An 18,708-nucleotide genomic window follows, 5' to 3' on the forward strand; every position below is an offset into this window, starting at 1 on the left:
AGCACAGCACAGACTGCTGGTAATTAGGCGCCTAATAATTAATCCTACATGTCCTACACAGTTTTCCAAACCAGGGACTTTCCATATATCATATATACAAATGCTAATTAGGCTTTGTGCGTGCTGCATTAACCCCGTATTGACTGAGTGGCGGCGAACGGAGCTGTTTTATTTCTCCCACTGCGAAGCTGCCACCTAAATTGACTTAAACATTCGCTAGTTCTGAGCGATAAAGGAGAAATCTCTTATTACATTGAAGGTCATATCTAAAAGGTGGCAGTGCCCAAAAAGGGGCGAAGGCTGTCGCAACCAAGGGCATTACAATTGTAGAACGGTTTAGCAATATAGTGTTTACTCGCTCGCTCAGGAATGTTTCTGATATGGGAATAGTCTGAACGGAGCCTCAGCCTAGACGGGTGTCTCATTTATAAAAACACCTGTGACATTTCACATCGGTAGCCAACGAACACAAGGTCGGACCTGGCATACGTAGTGTGCGGGAGGGCTATTCTAGCGGGGTAACGTTGGCACTGGAAGATTCGACATTTTCATTTATTTTGGAACGTTTCAAATATTTTGCGCCGAGTATACTTTTAGTGTAAATTCCAAAATACATAACACAACGTTATCTTCATCCGGTGAGCAAGTGGTATTTACCCCCCCCCGGTTTAGCTTGAAGGTCTTCAGGTGGTCAGGCTGACCTGAAGAGGGGAAAAAGAAGAAAATGGAAAATTAATTTTTTGGGGGGGTTGGGTGTTACAATCAAACATGTGGAAATGTGCACATATGCTTGAAATGTATAATGATTGGTCCATAATTGATTTTAAGGGGGAGTACCATGTGAGTTTGTTAGCTGTGATCAAGAGAGAAGTGTCTTTCGAAACGCGTCTGAGCCTAGACATGGTGTTACACGGTACCTACCAGTTTTTTGTAATTTTTTTGTAAATTTTTTTTTTTTTAATAAAAAAATGTTTTTATGGAGCCGGCTTTTCTCCTTTGTTATATTTTAGTGTATGCTCTGTTGCTTTTACACATATATGCACTGAATGGCCACCATAATACAGACACTGGCCCTTTTGGAAACCTTTTTCTGTATGGAGGGCAGCATAAAATAAAGTGAGCAAGGTTTTTGTGGATCAGTTTCAGTCTAAATCTATATTAGAATGAATCTGAGTGGCTTTCAAGGAGGGTCATCAGTATAGACTAGCTGGGGCCGAGATTTCATATACGGTACTGCCAGCCTTGTGGGATTTTCTCATGTAAAGCCAGTCTGACACGACCGGATAGAAATTATGGATTCTGCATGCGTTTGATCAGCGGTAATATGTGGATCCATCAAATGTATTGGATTGCACAATACCGCTCACATTAGAGGGTCGGAATTGCGTAATCTATTCTCAGAAAATAGAGCGTGTTGTATTTTACCGTGGATATTCGCGACATAGAGCCCGTTATTCTGTATGGTCACGGATATACCCACAGCCCATACGTAATTACATTGCATATGGGCTGTGGGTATTTGCGTCATTGCTAAGTGCTATGTATGTGTCATCATCCTGCTGTCTACTCCACACCTCCAGCATGTATTCGGGAGCATTGTGAACAACTGATGCAATAAGGCAGGTATGTGATACCAACGAGAGATTCTTTTGAAGGAGTTTTCTTGTGCTTTATTGGCAATAAGAGCCCTGTGCACTTATTGCCAACTTATTCCATTGAGCAGCTTTAAAAGTCAGTCGTAAGTCTTTTTCCAACACTGAACAGTATGAAGGTAGGTCCTAAGAGAAGTGACTAAGTAGTGTCTTAAATAGAAGATAGATGGTGTGGGCTGGGGGGATGACGACACAGAAGTGTTCAAAGACAGAAAGGTCTCTACGTGAGCTCATATGTTTCTTCATCTGTAAATAGAAATGAGTAAGTTAGGTGAGGCCTCAGGAATCAAAGACGTCCGTGTAGCCAGGCCATGACGTTCTAGGACGTCCTACCTAATAAGTGATTAGTTCAAAGCCCAGGGAAGGTAGGGTTATCAAATCGGAACCATAGAACCTGCAAGGTCAGTAAGAGTTGTCACGGTTCATTCACTGCAGGACTAAAATTGTATTAGAAGTGCTAAAATACATGGAATCTAAAGAGAGGTCCTCGGAGCATTGAGTCCATGGAAGAGTCTTAAGTGTTTTTGGGCTGATTGCTTGGGCACTCTGGACCCAGAATTTATTACGAGAACCTTGGGAATGGATTGTTGCTGAGTAATATTTCTTGCAGTCTGGATGGCCAAGGTCTCCGCTGTTTTTTGGATCTTATTAGAGTAGCCCACCCAATATGGACACTCCGCCACATAGGAGTCTGTACAAGAAAGGGGAGCAATCGGGATTTGGGATAGCTTGAAGGAGATAAAGTTACCTAGGCAAAACATTAACTTTTATGAAATTTAACTCAACCAAGCCAGGAGTAATCACTACATGCCACCAGTCCAGATCTTTAGGAAGTTGGGCCAATAAAGGATGAAAAGTCAGATCGAACAGTTTAGAGAGATCTGTACATGTATATTAATTTTTTGTTCATTTAGAGTCTAGATGATTTTTGCATTTTAATCTCCCCCCCCCCACCCCCTTCCCACCCCATCTCCATTAATCATGAATGGATAGATTGAAGCACAAAATAAACAAGCCCTTCTTCTTGCTCAGTTTAATGAATTCTCTTACACAATTTTTTTTTTTTTACCTAAGGTGAGGACTTTCTGTATGATCGTGAGTCACCACTCAATTGAGAGATCTGTCAGCAAACTAAATTGACCTGTAAGTGTGAGCCAAAGAACTTGCCAGATTTCATTTGGCTGCTGAATGTGACGCAGTTTCATCATATTTTTGTACTCGGTTGTACATCTGGCTGACATGTCCAATAAGCATGTGCATGCCAAGATAATCAAAACTGCATGCAGAGATCCTGTATAAAATCTGACCCAGAAGGCATATAAGGTTAAGATATCCGAGAATGACTGACAGTTATAGACCCCGTGATTCGTTAGACATGGTCTCCAGACCTTAGCTCACTTACAGCTAATATATTTCTGTTTTATAACATATGTAGTCAATTTATTGTAAGAAAGAGCTTTATTGTACCATTTGGATTATATATATATATATATATATATTTTTGCATTGCACATGGTACAATGAATAGGGCTTTGCTTATTCTTTGGGCTATCAAAATCATCTTTTAGTACACAGACGTTCTCATTTGGATGCCTCTCCACTTCCACTCAGAGTTTTCATCCTGGCTTATCATTGACATCTGTGAGTAGGGTGCCAGCAAATATTGCCTATCAGACAAAAAAGGAAGCAATGTTCACATGTTGCTGATTTGCTGCAGATTTTGTTGTAGATCTGCTGAAGATTTCACACCTACAATGTGAATTCAATTGGAATGTACTGTAGATCTGCACAAAATCTGCAGCAAATCAGTAAATTGTGAAGGAGCTCGAGGGTCCATTCCCGCCTGCGTATTTTCTATCTATGTCCAGTCCATGTTTTTCGTTGACTGAATACAGGTAGCACACAGACTCCTGGAATTAAATTGGTGGATTCAGATTTGCGGTTTGATTATGCATGCCAAAAAAAATCTGGGTCAGGAACACAATCTTTTCTCCTTAGAGAGAGCACTAGAGATGAGCGAACGTACTCGGTAAGGCCGATTTCGCAATCGAGCACCGCGATTTTCGAGTACTTCACTACTCGGGTGAAAAGTACTCGGGGGCGCTGTGTGGTGGGGCGTGGTGGAGCGGGGGGTAGCAGCGCCGAACAGGGGGGAGCTCTCTCTCCCCCCCCGCTCACCCACAGCACCCCCGAGTACTTTTCACCCGAGTAGTGAAGTACTCGAAAATCGCGGTGCTCGATTGCGAAATCGGCCTTACCGAGTACGTTCGCTCATCTCTAGAGAGCACCATTCAATGAGTACAAAATATGTTGGTCCTTCTTTTAGGGCTTCTGCACACTGGCAGATTTGATTTGCGGAATCCGGAGCCGGCGGGATGCCCCTGGATTTCGTAGCAAATACTGCCCATAGCCTCCTATGGAGAACCGCTGCTTCCTGCACACAAGCGGAAATCAACTCTGATTTCCACTTGCGGCAGAAAAATCGCAGCATGCTCCATTTCTGTGCAGTTTTTACCTGGACGGCTTCCAATGAAAGCCGTCCGTCCTACGGCCCTTCTGCAATCATCATTGCAGAAAGGCCGTGGGATCCGTGTCATCGCCTAGCGACGGTGCGGCATGATCTGTACTGCGCATGTGTGACCGCTGGCGCTTCCGCAGTACAGATAAAGAAGAATCCAGACAGGTAAGCGGGGTCACCGGCATGCCGGATCCAATCCTGCCGTGTGCAGACGGCCTTATACTTCTTCTTCCTTCTTGGCTCCACGCCTGCCATTGGCTCCAAAAACTTTTTTTGTTTGTTTTTGAAAGTAAGAAAGCTTCTATGTAGCAGAGTAGGGAGCGTAGGGAAAAGATCATCTAAATCTTGCAGTATTTTGACTGGTGCACACATGGTTAAACAGTCTCCCCTGCATTATTTTACTGTTCCTCTTCCTATGTGATGCCTTTCATTAAGAACTGTTCATGTGTTTATAGCCGTGGTATCATAGCTCGTTGTATAGTTCCTCCACTGTGTTCCTGGGCTGACCTCCATGTCTGATGTAATGACTTGGAGCAGTTACAGCTACATTCATGTGAGACTGCTAACCGCATGTCCTATGGTTAATCTTGTGACTGCTGGCAGGTCAGAAAACTAATGTAAACAGCTCACCTACCTCATGCAGAATTTGGTGCCAGTGAAGCTAGCATGGCGCACATCCGCGTTGAAAGCCCACATGCATCATGCAGATTAAGACCGGATTGCACTTAAGTAATGTGCATAGAATTATGTGCGTCTTAATGTTTGTGCAGCGAGATAAAAAGTGAAAAGCAACTGCATGACGTCTCGACAGAGAAGTTCAAGTTCATTTTTGGTACAACTCATACATTTCAGCCGCAGTTTCTTTAACTCAACTTTTCGGGGGCTCCCAAATATTAATGACTGCAGACCAGAAGTAGAGGGGCTGCGCCCCACAACCCTTCTGAATCCAGCTTTCAGCTGAGATCTGATTTGCAGCTCGTCCACTTCTAGCCTACACTAGTTTTCTTTTAGATGTCAAATAAGGTAAGGCAGTAGGTTTCCTGGCACAGCACGTTATCACCGTTACCTTGGCCAAATAAACTCTGCTACATCTGGAGAACGCCACGCTATAGCCTATATTCCTCCTAGATGTAACAGTCCACATTTGTAGGGTGGAATTGGCAATCAGAGATGAGACCTCCTTTTCTAAACTGCGCTGGGAAAGAAAAGCTTGAATTCTGATTGACCGTGTTCTTTATGGTAAACAATCAGACGTTTTTGACATGTGGCGCCATTTGTGTCCTCAAACTGAAAGCGTTCCTGAATCGGGAGGGGTACCGTTTCTGCTAGCGGAAAGAGTAAAGTAGTTATGAGGAGACTTGTAGCCCATGTAATGCTCCTCGGGGAATTTGGTATGCAAAGCAGAGGTGGCACAATCGGGCTTATGTACTAATACGGTCTAGAAGTTCTACAGGGCAAACCTAGACTAGACAGTCTTCAACTGCGCCAGATTTATCACTGTAGCTTTGAATGCTAAATCTGTTGGATTTTAAGACTTTCTAGTCTAACTTTAGACCACCTATTAGTTGGCTTTGTTTATGCCAAAATTGTAGCAAAATTTCCGACAATTTGTTGCAATTCAGGACACACCCTTTTTTGGACAAGTTGAAAAAACGGTACAAAATTGTCTGGAAACACATAGTAAATGTGATGCAAAGTACGTAAGATAGTTTTCTGCAGCTATTTGCTACAGAAAGCTTGTATTTTGAATAGTAAGGCCCCCTGTCCACGGCAGTGTATTCGCCGGCGGTGAACCGCCGGCGAATTGCGCCGGCCGACGCTTCCCATAGCTGCTATGAAAAGCGCCGGCACCTGTCCACGAGCGGAGAATTATTGGGATTCTCTGCTCACGGTGGGCAATTCGCAGCATGCTGCGAATTGCCCCGTTTCTCTGCGGTCAGCCTATCTATTAGATAGGGCTGCCTGGCGGAGATTCAGCGGGGTCTCCTGCTTCCGGGCGGCGGCTCTCGCGACGGAGCTTCACCGCGGGATACCGTATCGCCTGTGAACAGCCAGCCTAAATCTGTCCCAATGTCTCTGTACCATCATCTGTTGGAAGGTAGCTCCCCTATAAGGGCATGTTCATATGGGGCAGATTTGCTGGAGAATGTCCACAGTTGACATTCTGCAGCAGATCCGCAGCTGAAAATATCCATCAAAACCCACACTGTTCAATGCGGATTTTGATGTGTTTTTTAAAGCGGATATTGTTGCAGATTTTACCCTTTATTTATATGGATGGGTTTTATGCGTATTTATTTTGCAGCGTGTAGATGAGATTTTGAAAATCTCATCCGCTTTACTGCTACTATAAATGCTGCGGATTTTCCATGCGCATCAAATCGACCCTGTGTAACATGCTTTACTCAAGAGCTAATCTTCTAACAGCCCTTTAGCATGAATGGGAATAGAAGTCCAAACCAGAGTCTTCTCTAGAAAGAAAAGTTAACCATGTACAGACCAGTGTACAATGCTGTAGAGACCTTGTATCTGTAACATCTCTCCTTTGCATATTTCCCAGAGGAGCAAGCATGGCCTTATAAGCCTCCTCACACCTTCTAGGTGATCTCCCTAAGGAGAAACTATACCCTTTCAGACCCACATCATAAGCTTCTCACCCAGCCAGCCAGCAACCTACTGCACACTTATGATGGGCAAAACCCCCAAACAGTCTGTCTGTACCTAGTTATCTTTTCCTTCTGGAGAAGACTCTGGTTTTGTCTTATATTCTCAGTCATTGTTACAAGGCTTGTTAAAGGGTTTGATATTAACTTATAGGAATTCCACCTCCTAATGGGCAGCGCTGCAGAAGCATTGTTCCATCTTCCCCTTTAAATACCCAATCTCCTATGTAATAACATTTCTGCGGTTGAAAATAATGTGTCTGGGGTCTGGAAGTTATCATAAAGACCCCTCTATAAATCCAAATTCTACACACAGCATATCAAATTCTATTGTGGATTGAACACAGATTTATTGTGATTTTTCACGTCGACGTCAATGAGCGAAGTAAAAAAAAACGTCCCTATTTATGCAGTACAAGGTTTTGCGCAATTTTCTGTGAATGTGCACACAGCAATATTGCAGAGCGTATATTCTACGAGCGTGGAATATGTTTGTTATCCTCCAGCCATTCATATTTATCGTTCATACTAATAAATTATAGTCCCGTCTTTTAGATATAATTATGAAGTGTTTTGTACTCTGACTTCTGTTTTCTGTATCAACAAAGCAGTCGGCGTGTTCGTTCTGTGACGTCAGCAGATATTTGAATTATTACTCGAGTGATATAAAGCCCTGCATTGTATTTGTATTCATAATACGGAGCCTCTCCCAAATGGCGCGGGATATTGCGCCAGGTACAGTGCTTGCAGCGTGCGCCATGTTTCATGCTGCAGAAGTTCGGGAACACACTGTTCTCTGTGCGGCTTGTACTCCCAGTAATTACATATTCTTGTTATGTAACCCCTCGGAGGTCGACTGGGTCAGTATTTCGTCGCTAGAAATGAGACTGCTCGCTGTGCAGGGAGGGGAGGCGAATGACCCCACGATAAGCACCGCACAGACACATTTCCGTCAGTGCTTTGCAAAGTGTCTGCTGTTAATTAGCTTTGAGTTTGCGTGCGACAGACGTGGAGGGATCCTGACCGCGCACTTCATCAGGGCGTCTCTTCTCTGCTGTTTGCTTGCAGGCCACATGGCATTCACATGTCTGTGAGCAATCCAGCAATGTCGATATGGTTCAGTCAGCAGCCCCGATCAGTCCACAGTAACACAGCTGTTTTTTTTAGTTGCCGCAGGTCCCTGGCTAACCCCTGTCCTGTAATGACTTCTCCGCCTGTGAATCAGCGCCGGACAGACTTGGAACTGACTTTCATGTTACAGCGTCCTATTTGTGCAATACATTTTGTAGTGCCTGACTCGGGTAATTCAAGCTTACACATAGCGGATGTGCTGCAGGTTTTACCTGCACAGGTAAAATCTGCAGCGGATTACAATGTAATGGGCTCACACGAGTGTATTTGCATTGCGCATCACGCTCGCATAATACACGGTGAATGGTGTCAATGAAAGTACGTTTAATTTCATTTTCCCACTCACACTTGCGTATAAAAGAACACTGCGTGTTTTGTTTTACCGCGTATAGCCCTATTTTCTATGAGTGCGTTCGGAATGCAGTGCATAAGCAGTTACATTGTATATAAACTGCATTGTTTTGTGCATGTTGATAGGAGAAAGTTAAAAGAAGAAACCAGGAAGCCAGTACGTGATGGTGTGCGTAAATTACGCTGTACGTATAATTTACAATACAGTCATCGAAGGCTGTGCTCATACGAACATGTGGTAAAACTCTGCGCATGCAGGCGATTCACACGCTCACGGACATGTGCAGTGTTTTTTTTTTTTGTTTTTTTATTTATTTTTAAATTCCCCGCTCCGTTCAGAGCAGAATGCGCATGAAAAAGCTGCCCATATGCAATGTATTGTGTATGGACAGCGTATCATGCGCAGCCCATACAAGCGTATAGGGCTCATGCTGCGTACGAACGCAGAGAAATAGAGAATGCTGCGATTTATTTCTCTTGCGTATCAATACGCAGTGTCCACACACCGGTATGTGTGGAACAATGAAAGTCCACTGACCTTCATTGACTCTATTCACAATGTACGGATATGAGCACTTAAAGGAGATTTCTGGGCACAAAATGGAAATTCTGGAAATGCTGAAATCTTGAGAGCTGCGTGCTTCATCGCTGGGGTTCTGACTGACCCCCATGACTGCTGCAGAGATGCATAAAAAACTCTAGTAAATTATAAAGTACCCATTTTTCCTGTTCCTAACAGTAATTCAATACGTGAATTAAATAAATGGAGTTTTTATTTTCTACTGGGCTCACCTTTTTCTATTTGCTGTAGGTGGAACTACTGATCGGTATTGGTTTCCTAATCGGTATTATCGGCTTGCTAGGACGCAGTGACATCACCCGCTCTTGTGTACAGAGTTGCATTGTCCGTAAGGGCAGATATGAATTATACATTTGTTTTCTGTTACGGCAGCATCCAGCTATTAGTAAACGTTCCTTTCATATTTTCCTTGGCCTGACAGAGTGCAGCAATGTAGCTCGTGCCTTAAGGGCAGATGTCCAGACATTACGTCTGTTGTACTTGAAGACCCATATGATTGCACCATAGGACATGTCATTTAATTATATGGCTTTTCAGTCTACATTTGATGGCTTTTGGAGTACTTAAAGGGGTTTCCAGTTTTATGGAGTCACCGAAGCGTAATTACTGCATAAGTGAAAAACCAAACCACAACTTTAATGTACCTTGTGTTCCAACTCCTCAACATTTTCAAGGTATCTGCTGTGAGTGAATAAAAACACTCTTGTTAAATACATAGGTGTTACGTTCAAGCTGGATGTAAGTATGGTTTACTTAAAGGACAGTTGTACACACGGATAATGCAAAATAGTATATAAGGAAACATAAAAGTGAAGAAATGGAGGAACTGACCATAACCTACTGATATAAGGAGACCCTACCTAAAAGTGGAGCACTCGCTCTGATGAGGGCAACCCCACATCAGGAACCTGGGGCAACCCTGAATCTCCCTACATGGTGACAAGGAATGTGGAAAAAGTTTGATGTTACTTGAGTAAATGAATCACAAATGTACAAAAGTTAAGATGTGATGCACAGCAATTGAAATAAATCACCAGACAGATTTATCAGAATGGCGATGCAGGACTGCACCAAGAGACGCCAACTAGATCAGAAATGACTTCAGACTGAGAGTATACCTGGCATCCTCTATGAGGAGGAGTCAGAATAAATGTGTACGAACCAAAGCTGATTGGCTGGCTAGGATACACACCTCCCAGCCAGCCAACCTATCCACATACCGGCAGAGTAGTATCCCCGTTGGCATCCAGCCTGCCAAAAAGACAATGATCATGCACCAGCATTAGGATCACTTGGGCAGGGGCGGACGCCGTGACTTCACTCCGGCTCTGATCCTCTGACATGGCAGGCAATGGCAATAGGTTAAAGGGGTTGTCAACCCATTTTTTCACTGTCCAGACCACTGGCCAGTGTAGGTCATCAATCAGGTGATGGACCCCCGCCCATCAACTACTGATGACCTATCCAGAGGATAAGTAATCCGTGAAAAAATGGGCAGACGGCCCCTAACAATACAGAGCTAGTCCTGCTCTCCGCTGTGAAGTGGATACAATTATATCCTGTCTAGGCAATCCCCTGCAAGCTAAATCCATGGGCAGCAGCTGCAGAAATCTCACCAAATGTTTGCTTCAATGTATCAGTCTAAAGTCTTTGCCGTTTGGCTCACAAAGCATTGCAACAACGATATCCTTGTCCCAATTTATTGTCTCTGCTCCAGAAATTAACACTACATCAGAGCAGATTCTTGCAGATTAAAAGGTTTATCCAGGCAGAATAAAATGAAATCGGCTCAGTGTGGTGGCAAAACCTAAAACGTTGACATCTCGGCAATGGGACATGTGACCACTGCAGCTAATCATCAGCCAAATGTTTCTGGTGTCTGTGATGTCATCACTGCAATCTGAAGTAGAGCGCAACAGGGGACTGGGAACCATTGGAATGGGAGCAATGGGGGATCGGCTGAATATATATGAAATATTACTATATTTATGTGTTGCCACCACTCTGAGCTGCTTTCAAAAAAATGTTCTTCCTGTACAATCTCTTTAATGAAGACATTTTTTGCTTACAAATTGGAATAATCATGTTTGGGGATTTTTCCTATTATCTTTTCGTAGACTTCGGTTTTGGCAACTTCTACAAGACTGGAGAACCCCTAGCCACGTGGTGTGGAAGCCCACCGTATGCAGCGCCAGAAGTGTTTGAAGGGCAGCAGTATGAAGGACCTCAGCTGGATATATGGGTACTATATATGTGTGTGATGTAGGGTTTGTCCGGAATATTCTTTATGGATACAAATGTAGCCAAGTTATGTGACTGTAATAACTTTATCTTATGGAATTGAAAAGCTATTGCTATGCTAATACAGCAAAGCCATTGAATTGCTGTTGAATCGACAGATAACTTTCTATGCCACAGTCGAAATAAACTTTGCTACATCTGTACTTAGAAGAACATAAAACTGTCCTGTGCCTTCATCCAATGTAACCTGAATAGGTTTTCCAGACTAGTCTAGTGTTTTCACTGGTCTAGGCCAAAAAAAAACTTTTTGGACCCTTATGTACACATGTAGTATGTACAACTGAAGCTTTCCCTGCATGCACACTAAGGCTAGATGCGTGCGGCTGTGTTTTCAGGTTACGTACTGTCCGTGTAAACGCTCAATTAGCACACATGGGCAGCCCTACTACAGCCTATAAGGCTATACACATGAACGTTTTTCACACAGACCCATTGCCTGCATGAAAGAACTCATGACATGTCCTACTCCTGTCCAGTTCACGGATAAGATATTGGACATGCAACACCCCTGAATGTGCAACGTCGATGTATATCGGGCAGCACATGGATCGGTGTCCATGTTCTGTCCAATGTAAGTTGTGCCTGTACACCTCAGTCGCTACTCGCAGTTACAGCTGTGTGCCCCCAGTCACAATGTAAAAAAAAAAAACTATAAGTTAATGGCGCCCAACAATAATCATGAATGTTTTTATTAGAAAAGCGGTGAAAATACTGATGTCGGCTCCTGCCACTATTCTCTTGCAGAGCATGGGGGTCGTACTCTATGTCCTGGTGTGCGGCGCTTTACCATTTGACGGTCCTACGCTCCCTATCCTGAGACAGCGAGTGCTGGAGGGAAGATTCCGAATTCCATATTTCATGTCTGAAGGTATGATTAGATTAGGTTTTCATTAATTAGCTACTGCGTTCAACTAAGATGATTCACATGACGAATGCAACAGTTGTTGACATGATAATGTAATAATGATCTAACATATCTTACCCAACTGCAGCTAAGCGGATCTCTATAGGGCGGCTAGGATTCCTGTATCCATTGCCCATACACATTGCAAGCAGCTATTTAGTCTTTACTGCTCACAAAAGGTGTTTTTCCGTATGTCATTCCACTGACTCGAAAAATGGCATAAATCTGTATAGCATGCCTGTCGGGCACCCAATGCACGCAATTGTATAAACTATATGGAGTGCTTAGAAAACAAGAAAGTACTGTAAATAATTAAGGGTACTTTTAATTAGCATGTGAAAGTAAACCTGAAGCTAAGAGTATACGATGACACATGAGGATGCTTCGCTTTGCTCATTGGCATGGACCAGAATAAGAGGTCAACAGCTTTTTTTTAAGATGTTTTTTCCGTAGTTCTTTCTCGTTGGTGTAGAATAAGGTCCTTGGAGACAGGACTCTCAGAAATCAAACCACACCTTGCTGGGAAGATGCTTATAAGTAGTCTCCGCTGCCCTCAGTAACCTGTAATATGAGGTTCTGAAAACGTGGAGTCTCCGTCGAAAGCTCTGAATCAGCAGTGTTTGTCTAGCCCAATATAATTATAAGCCAGACAAGATCTTCACATGCATTATAATAAGGAGGCGGCTGCCAGGAACTAAGACCTGGGATAAGAGGACTCAGGTGTTGGAGATGATGTCTTCAGGTGACTCCGCGGTGTTTGTTCTTAACGACAGAAAAGTAAGGTGATCGTCACAGGATCTCACATTTCACAAACTGCTGTCTTACGGGATTATGATCAGTCACTTGGCAGACCCCCAGCCATTGTGGAATTGCATTGCCCGGTTAGCTGGACTCTGGTTTTTGTAGGTGTGCAACCAACACTTCAGGTATTGGCCTGATCTGCAAGCTACAGTATGTGGAGTAGATATATCCATGATCTGGTTTTTGGGAAGAAAGTATGAAAAATGCTGCTTTCACGTCTGCGTTAGGCTGGGTTCACACGGGGCAGAATTGCTGTGGAATTTCCACGCGGCAATTCCGCCCATGGCTCCTAATTCCGGGATTAGCCAGCAAAGTGGATGAGACTTTGCGGAAATCTCATCCACCCGCTGTGGCCAATCCGTTGCAGCCAAGCCGCACGAAAACTGTCATGCGGCGCAGAATTCGGTTCCGCAGAATGTCAATTCTTTTCTCCTTTTCCACAGTGGCCTCTCTTCTCTCTATGGGGAGAGAAAGCCACAGTGGAATGCCGATGGCGAAACTGCTCCAAAGGCTGCGGGTTTTGAAGCTGCTCTTTTCCAGTTGAATTCTCGCGTTTTTCAATACGGCCATTCCGCCAGAATTCCATTGAAACTCAGTCCCGTGTGACTCCAGCCTTAGGGTTCAGTTCAGGGTTTCCGTGTCTCTGCTCCGTTTTTGGAGGAGGGAAACTGAAATTAAACTGAAAAAAGAAAATGGTTCAGAGTTTTCCTCCATTGATTTCCATAGGGTTTCACGTAAAACGGAAAGCAAACAAAAAAGGCTTCTGTTTGCCTCCATTCCGTCAGGTTTCCGTTTTTTGACAGAAAAATAATGCTGCAGACTGCGCTATTTTTCTGTCCAATGAAAAAAGGAAACCCGATGGAATGGAAGCAAATGCCGGTCTTCGTATAATTCCCGCCGGCGCACAATGCGCACGCCTCTTCATGAATTAGGCACATTTTGGCTCCTGCATGCGCCAACACAGAAATCTTCACCAGCTAAGAGCTATTGTAAATTTCTGGTGTAATTTGTGCCCATTTCTGGCACAAATTAGACATATGCCTGTCGGTCTTGGACAGCCCCTTCCCTCCCCCGAAAAGCCTTTTTTTAGTAAAGTAGTAAGACCAGTGTAAAAACAAGAAAAGTCACGAGTTTTGGCATAAGTGGGGCTTGTAACAAAATTTGCGACTTTTAAATGCCAGAATTCTGGCGTAGAAGCCATCAAAAATCCCCCCCCCCCCCAGTGTGACACTGCTTTCTACAAGAGTGTGGAGGTAGCTTGCTGACCTCTAGTGGTGGGGTATGTTACCACTAGTGTTTGACCCACTGTTAAAGAAGATCTGTCGCCTTTTCTGACATGACTGTTTTAGTAAATATTTGCATTTGTTATGAAATAACAATTTTGCTTTGTGCTGTTCCTCTGTTATCCCTCCTGAAAGGGACAACTGCCTGTTCCCATTCTCCCTGTCAAAGGGGTGGTTCCCTAAATGATCTGGTACTGCAAGCACTGATTGGGCTATGTTAGACTGTAGGGGCACCCCCCAAACTGGTAACACCCAGTTGTCAATTTATTCTTTAATTTCTAGGAGAAATAAGAGGAATGGCGCAATATTTACTATAATAGACTTATCAAGGAAGTTGAGAGAGCCCCTTAAAGGACACCTCGTGTGATGCTAAGAAGCAGCCGTATAGCTGAGCGTTAAATAACTTTACCCACAATGCTCTGCTCTTGTGATCTTAGTATGCTAGATGATCACCGGGGATTGTCCTCCACACCCTCCATCTCTTCAGCCGCGTGATCCCGAGTGGACAAGCCTTCCCGGCATCCCCGTCTGCGCTGATCTGCTTCACGCTGCTGTAAATGAAATGTATCTTGACAATTAAAACACTGCAGGATCGATTCAGTTGTGTGTCTTCATGTGTTTCCATCAATTTACAAAGCATCTTTACTTTGGTGTTTTGTTTCTGAACGTCATTTAATTAACTTTATGTTTGCAATCAAAATATCTCTCGTGGGATTGTGTATAATAATGCCCATGTAATAACAATGATATCCCGATTGAAGAGCCGGCCTTCCCATTGCTCCAATCTAAATCCCATATGTAGCAGGCAGCAATCGGGTGTGTAAGTGTCTACATTTCAGGTTTATTATCACTTGCAGTATATTCTGTCCCAATGTAGTTTTCTTGAGAAGTCTTTTAACCCCTTAAGGACCAGAGCGGTTAGTGACTTCTAGCAATTTTTATGCATGTGGTGGTTTTATGGCCCTTTTATTTTCTCCTAGGCTGTCAAAATGATTTTTGCTACATTTTTGGAGGACATATAGGGTTTTTTAATACATTTTTGAATTTGTTTCCCCCCTTTTTTATTAGGAGTAATGTGTACAATAAGTAAAAAAAAAACTTTTTGTAAATTTGTATATTTATGCTAAACTTATTGACAGACGTTTTAATATATATTTTGTATAGCCTCTGATTAGGTTGGCGTGGGCTGTAGGTATTCTGTTTTGTATTTGTATTTTATTTTGTTTTTGGTTTTTTTTTACTTATTTTTGAAACCATTTTTTTGCCATCTGTGTCCCTCATAATGTCGTATAAGATTTCTGGAGACATTTACAATGTAATTTTTTCCCTTATTTTACAGTTTTCCGCTGTAACTTTCTCTAATAGTCACTACCAGGGCTAATCTGGGTCTGCTAAGACCCAGCAACTCTGCCATGCTAGGGGCACCTTTCGATTACATGATTGCCAGGACCATTGGAGGAAACTGCACTGCCACTTCCTCTGTTTTCTGCATAACGCTCATTGAGCACCATGTAACATAGTAACTTAGTGTGTATGGCTGAAAAAAAGACAATATCTCCTTTTGTTCAGCCTATTACTTCCCCAATGATTCAGAGGAAGACAAAAAAAAAACCATGAGGTAGAAGCCAATTTTCCTCGTTTTAGGTGGAAAATCTTTTTCCATCTCCAATCTGGCAATTGGAATAATCCCTGGATCCCCGACCCTTCTGAAGTAATTAGTGGCTATAAGATGTAATATTGTTACACCTAAGAAAGGCTCTTTTATCGAATTCAGACAGAAAGTTCCACAGTCTCACTGCTCTTACAGTAAAGAATCCCCTTCTATGTTGGTGTAGAAACCTTCTTTCCTCTAGACATAGAGGGTGCCCCCTTGTTACAGTCACAGTCCAGGGTACAAATAGATGATGGGAGAGATCTCTGTATTGTCCCCTGATATATTTATACATAGTTATTAGGTCGTCCCTCAGAAGCCTCTTTTTCTAAATTAACCCAGATTTTAATAACCTCTCTGGGTATTGTATTGCTCTAATCCCATTTACTAATTTACGATAGTTGTCCGTCTTTGGGAGTAATTAATGGGCATGCGTAAACATAGAATGCAGCCAGTGGTCCTGCTGCACGGTCCGCGTTCACTTTTTAGGGTGATCTTGCTGGATCGGAGAGCTGGATAAGTATAGGAAATACCTCCACAGACTCCAGGGAACCCGCTGTTTGAGCACCATAACTTATTATGGTGCTCATACCTGTTCCCTTTAACATCTGCTGTGCATTTCATTGGAAAGGGGTAAAATCGCCATCAAAATCCGCAAGTGTAACATCCAGATTCTCTGTGAATTTGCAACAAACCTGTTGTAAAATCTGGATTTCCATCAGATTTTTCTTGCCTGTGTGCAGTTATATAAAGTGTCTCTGCATTTCGGAAATTCTATCAAAGAATTATGGAGATCAGGACGAAAAGAGGTTTACATACTACCAGGTACAAGAACAATCTGCTATATGAGTTTTTGGAATGGGCACAGTTAATGCAAAGTGTACACAAGGAGGTCAGCAGAAGGATTACAGCGCCACCTTGTATTTCCGAACAACATTTGTATTGTAGGGAGCCTTCAACAGCATCATTTTGTATTCTTGGAGGCAAGGTATTCAGTGGGAACTGCTCACCAACTAAACATGTATGGCCTGAGGATATGTTGTGTTCTACTTTTACACTTACCCTATACTTGCTTTCCACCCTCATCCCTCCATCGGCCTAACCAGCCATGCATGTAAATAGAGTATTAGGTGTGATAGCCCCAGCTGGTATGTATCTAGTGTCTATATTCAATTTAAAGCATACCTGAGTTTTCAACTAGTTTTCTAAACTAAAACAGGTTTTTCTTACCCTCTCATTTGTAGCCGTTTGCACCGTTTCATGTTTTTAAGCTGTGATTTTTTCAGGTGGCCGTCCCCATTTTGTTGCTGTTTGTAGTGCACTTTCAGGCAGGTGGCATGTTTCAAGTCTAGATTTCTGTCAGTAGTTCTGTCAATCTATGAGTGTAAGGAGCCTAGATATCCTCTTCCCTCTCAACTACAAAAACGCTCAGTGTCCCAGTAGCTATAGAAACTCAATACCCAACAACATGCAGTGGATTGCAGAGGAGCTGGAAGGGAGACCCCTACTGGCAGCCACTTCAAATTTTATTTACAGTGCTAAAACAACAAAATTATTAAAGTATATTACAAGATTGATAAGACACACACAAGCTATTACATGTGGAGGTGCCTGAAAAGTTAGTGCTCCTTTAAGAGTATGTTCATCATGGTGAATCTCATTGACTCCTAATGGGGTCTTTCAGGGTTTTTGGTGTTTTTGACAGCAAAAAGAGCGCTGCAGATTATGATATTCGTACCGCCAAAAACGCTGGAATGTTAATGGATCAGAAACAAATGTGAACAGAGTTTAATAGAATGAAAGATGCAAGTGCACCTGCAGTACTGTCTTAATGGATTGCCTGATCCTATATGGGAGTTCATACATAATATAGCAGAGCTGATTGAAAACGGAGGGTCTTATGCATGCTTTATCATAGGATAAACCGACTGAGTTGTCTTGGTGCACAAAAGAAGCCGTTACACGATAAATTCGGCTCTGCTACATCTGTACATCAAGCTGTTAAGGTTGTATTGCTTTCATTATTGCCACTGTTTACTTTTACTTTTTTTTCCGAGATTTTGGGCAAATTCCAGGATTTTTTGGCTTTGCAGTATACGTGATTTTATTATCATACATGTCCATGATCTTACTGCAGTATCACTCGCCATAGTTTACGGCAGACAGAAATACTATACCACTCGGTCATCCGTACCCCAATCCACTTTCCCTCCTTCCTGCCCGAATGTTTACAAGTAAAGAATGACAGGATTAATAATGGAAACCAAGTCATAATCTTTCTCCAGATTCTTTGCGGTGGAAACAGAGACCTCAGGCTAATTCTGTGACGTATGGAGCTTCATTAAACTGTGATCCCCTGAGGCACACTATCTCATAGTTAACCCCTCTTCGCATGTAGTAGCATGTAGTCTATTTGTCATGTTATCTGTGCTAAGAAATGAGTGTAACTTGTCATTGAGGAGAATATCGTTACGGAAATATGACAATTTTACACAATTTGCGATCTCTTAGGACCTTTTCACACTAGCATGGTAATTTCTGTTTTGCTGATCCATCGTGGGAACAGCAAAACGTAAAGAAAATGCTTCAGTTCTGCAGCTCATAGAAATGTATTGAAACTGAAGGCCTTCAGTTTCAATCAGTTTCTATATCTTCCATCTCCGATCCGTTTTTCACAGACTGTTGCAATTTTGTTTCTAGTTACAAAAACGGAATAAAAAATACTTCCTTTTTTCTTGCATTGTAGTCAATGGGAGGCGGATGTAAAATAGAAAGCAATCGGTTTTTCATTTCCAATTTTGTTTCCTGAGCACCGGTGGTGGTGGTGGTGGTTCAATGAATATGGCCCAGTGGTTAGCACTGTTGCCCTGCAG

At 42.8% G+C, this 18,708-nt stretch overlaps 1 protein-coding gene across 1 annotated transcript in view; it reads left to right on the forward strand.

The window, feature by feature from the left end:
- SIK2 (salt inducible kinase 2) overlaps window positions 1-18,708 on the forward strand; it is a 143,640-nt gene that overhangs the window by 90,130 nt on the left and 34,802 nt on the right. The window contains exons 6-7 of the mRNA XM_066606967.1: window positions 11,013-11,137; window positions 11,941-12,064. Coding sequence (XP_066463064.1) covers window positions 11,013-11,137; window positions 11,941-12,064 — 249 coding nt within the window. The remainder of the gene's footprint in view (window positions 1-11,012; window positions 11,138-11,940; window positions 12,065-18,708) is intronic.

This window comes from Eleutherodactylus coqui, chromosome 6 (assembly GCF_035609145.1).
Source record: "Eleutherodactylus coqui strain aEleCoq1 chromosome 6, aEleCoq1.hap1, whole genome shotgun sequence".
In the NCBI taxonomy this organism is placed as follows: domain Eukaryota; kingdom Metazoa; phylum Chordata; class Amphibia; order Anura; family Eleutherodactylidae; genus Eleutherodactylus; species Eleutherodactylus coqui.